The sequence below is a fragment of the Leishmania braziliensis genome, chromosome 21 (assembly GCF_000002845.2).
Source record: "Leishmania braziliensis MHOM/BR/75/M2904 complete genome, chromosome 21".
Lineage (NCBI taxonomy): Eukaryota > Euglenozoa > Kinetoplastea > Trypanosomatida > Trypanosomatidae > Leishmania > Leishmania braziliensis.
Genome location: NC_009313.2, coordinates 583,542 through 585,377, shown reverse-complemented (window position 1 = coordinate 585,377; position 1,836 = coordinate 583,542). Strand labels below are relative to the sequence as shown.

The 1,836-nt window shown below is 57.8% G+C and overlaps 1 protein-coding gene across 1 annotated transcript; it reads left to right on the top strand.

The window, feature by feature from the left end:
• Positions 1 to 234: 234 nt before the first annotated feature.
• Positions 235 to 1,419, top strand: LBRM_21_1710 (conserved hypothetical protein; the record flags this gene model as incomplete). Its single annotated transcript, XM_001564823.1, has 1 exon — positions 235 to 1,419. One exon carries the CDS (start codon positions 235 to 237, stop codon positions 1,417 to 1,419), a length of 1,185 nt encoding a protein of 394 aa, XP_001564873.1.
• Positions 1,420 to 1,836: the final 417 nt, after the last annotated feature.

Below are 1,836 nucleotides of genomic sequence, written 5' to 3'. Positions count from 1 at the left end.
TTCCCCCTAACCCTGACGCGCACACACACACACACACCACACACACCACACACCATCATCTTTAAACACTACCGCTACTCTGGTACTTCTCGGCCCCTCCCCTGCTCTTCTTCTTCAGCTTCATAGTGGATCAACTCACACCCCACTTTCGGATTCCATACCGTGTCTTACTCTTCACGTCGTACATCCCCTTGTATTTACTTTGCACTCTTCCTCATCCCAGCCAGCACAATCATGCAAGGAACGTGGGGCGTTCTCAAGAGGAACTGCGTGAACTTCATCCCTGGACTGGCACTGTTCGCCAGCCAGTCTCGCGATGCTTTCACAACGTGGATGAAGATCTACAACCGCGGCTACAAGTACGGTCCTCAGGATTTCTACGAGCAGGCCGAGGTGTATACCCCAGACTACTGGAAGCGCGGCCATTCTCAGGACAAGAACATGTGGGTGGACATGAAGCTTAGCGAGGAGGTGTCGCAGAAGGAGTTGGCCCAGCTCATGCATTACAAGCTGGACCTCTGGCGCATGGCGCATGGCCTTGGCGTTGGCCTGTTCCTCGGCGGCTACGCGCTCATCCCGGCTTTCTTCTGGCTGTCGAGCGACACTTTTTCCCCGTCTTGCTTCTGCAAGACTGAGGAGGAAAAGAAGGCCTGGCGTGAGGCACAGGACATGTACCGCTACCGCAGCGCCCCGTCCTACATCATGGACACCAAGTGGCACTTCGACTTCCACGCGTACCCGTGGAACACAACGCAGGAGCGCGCCTGGGACGACCTGTTTGAGAAGAACAATGTGCGCCGCGACCCCAAAGTGCTGCGCCCGGCCGCTGAGATGTACGACGGGTTTCTGCAGTTCTACCAGATCCGCCGAAAGTCGCTTCGCCACCTCGCCCGCAGCATGAACTTCCCCACCTTCCCGCTGCTGAGCCGCACGTGTGCCAGCACGCGCGTGAAGGACTACTGGAACCTGGCGTGGAATGAGGACTACATGGTGATCACGCAGAAACTGCACAGCCAGATGTCGGACGAGGACCTTCAGGACTATGCCTGGCGCCGCTTCCTAGCCCCGTACGACAAGAACCTTTCGCGCGAGGAGCTCATGACGCGCGTCAATGACTACCATGAGTTCCTTGGCCACAAGTTTGTGGAGGAAGGCAAGGCCCCGAACCTGATCATCTTGACCAACTACGTGCTCGGCTACTACAATGACCCGGCGTATCTCGTGGAGGACATTTCTGCGCTGGATGGTAACGACTTCGAGTACATGGCGCATTACGGCAAGGACGCCTTCCTGCGCCGTCTCGAGTTCGAGAACGGCCCGCTGCGTGATCAGGTTGAGGCTCACACGCAGAAGCTAATCGCCGATCGCGCGGCTGCTGCGGCGAAGGCGGCGAATAAAGCACCTCAGGTGACGGCGTAGAGGAAGTGAGAGGGACGAAAAGGGCAGGCAATGCGTTACGGTTTGGGGCGTCTTGCGTGGCAAGCATCCGTGGCAACGGGAGGAGGAGGCATCAACGAGGGTTGCAAAGGGTCCTGAAAGCTACGAGGCGACTGTGACAAGCCCCGAGGGTGGGGGCGGAGATGCTCCCATTTTGGCTTATCCGCCATGCCGCGCGCGCTTTCTCTCTTTATTCCCCCCACTCCACCTCTTCCGTAGCGCATGCCCCTACAAAGGATGGTCGCCTTGTCGTTCAGGGTTGCCGCCAGCACCCTCCCCCCCCCCTCACTTTGCTGCGGGAGAGCGAGTGTGTGTCTGTGCTTCATTCGAATGTCTATGTTGGCTCTTCGTCATTCTCTGTCTCTGGTTCAACTCCTTGGCTGTTCAGCTGTGTGTGTG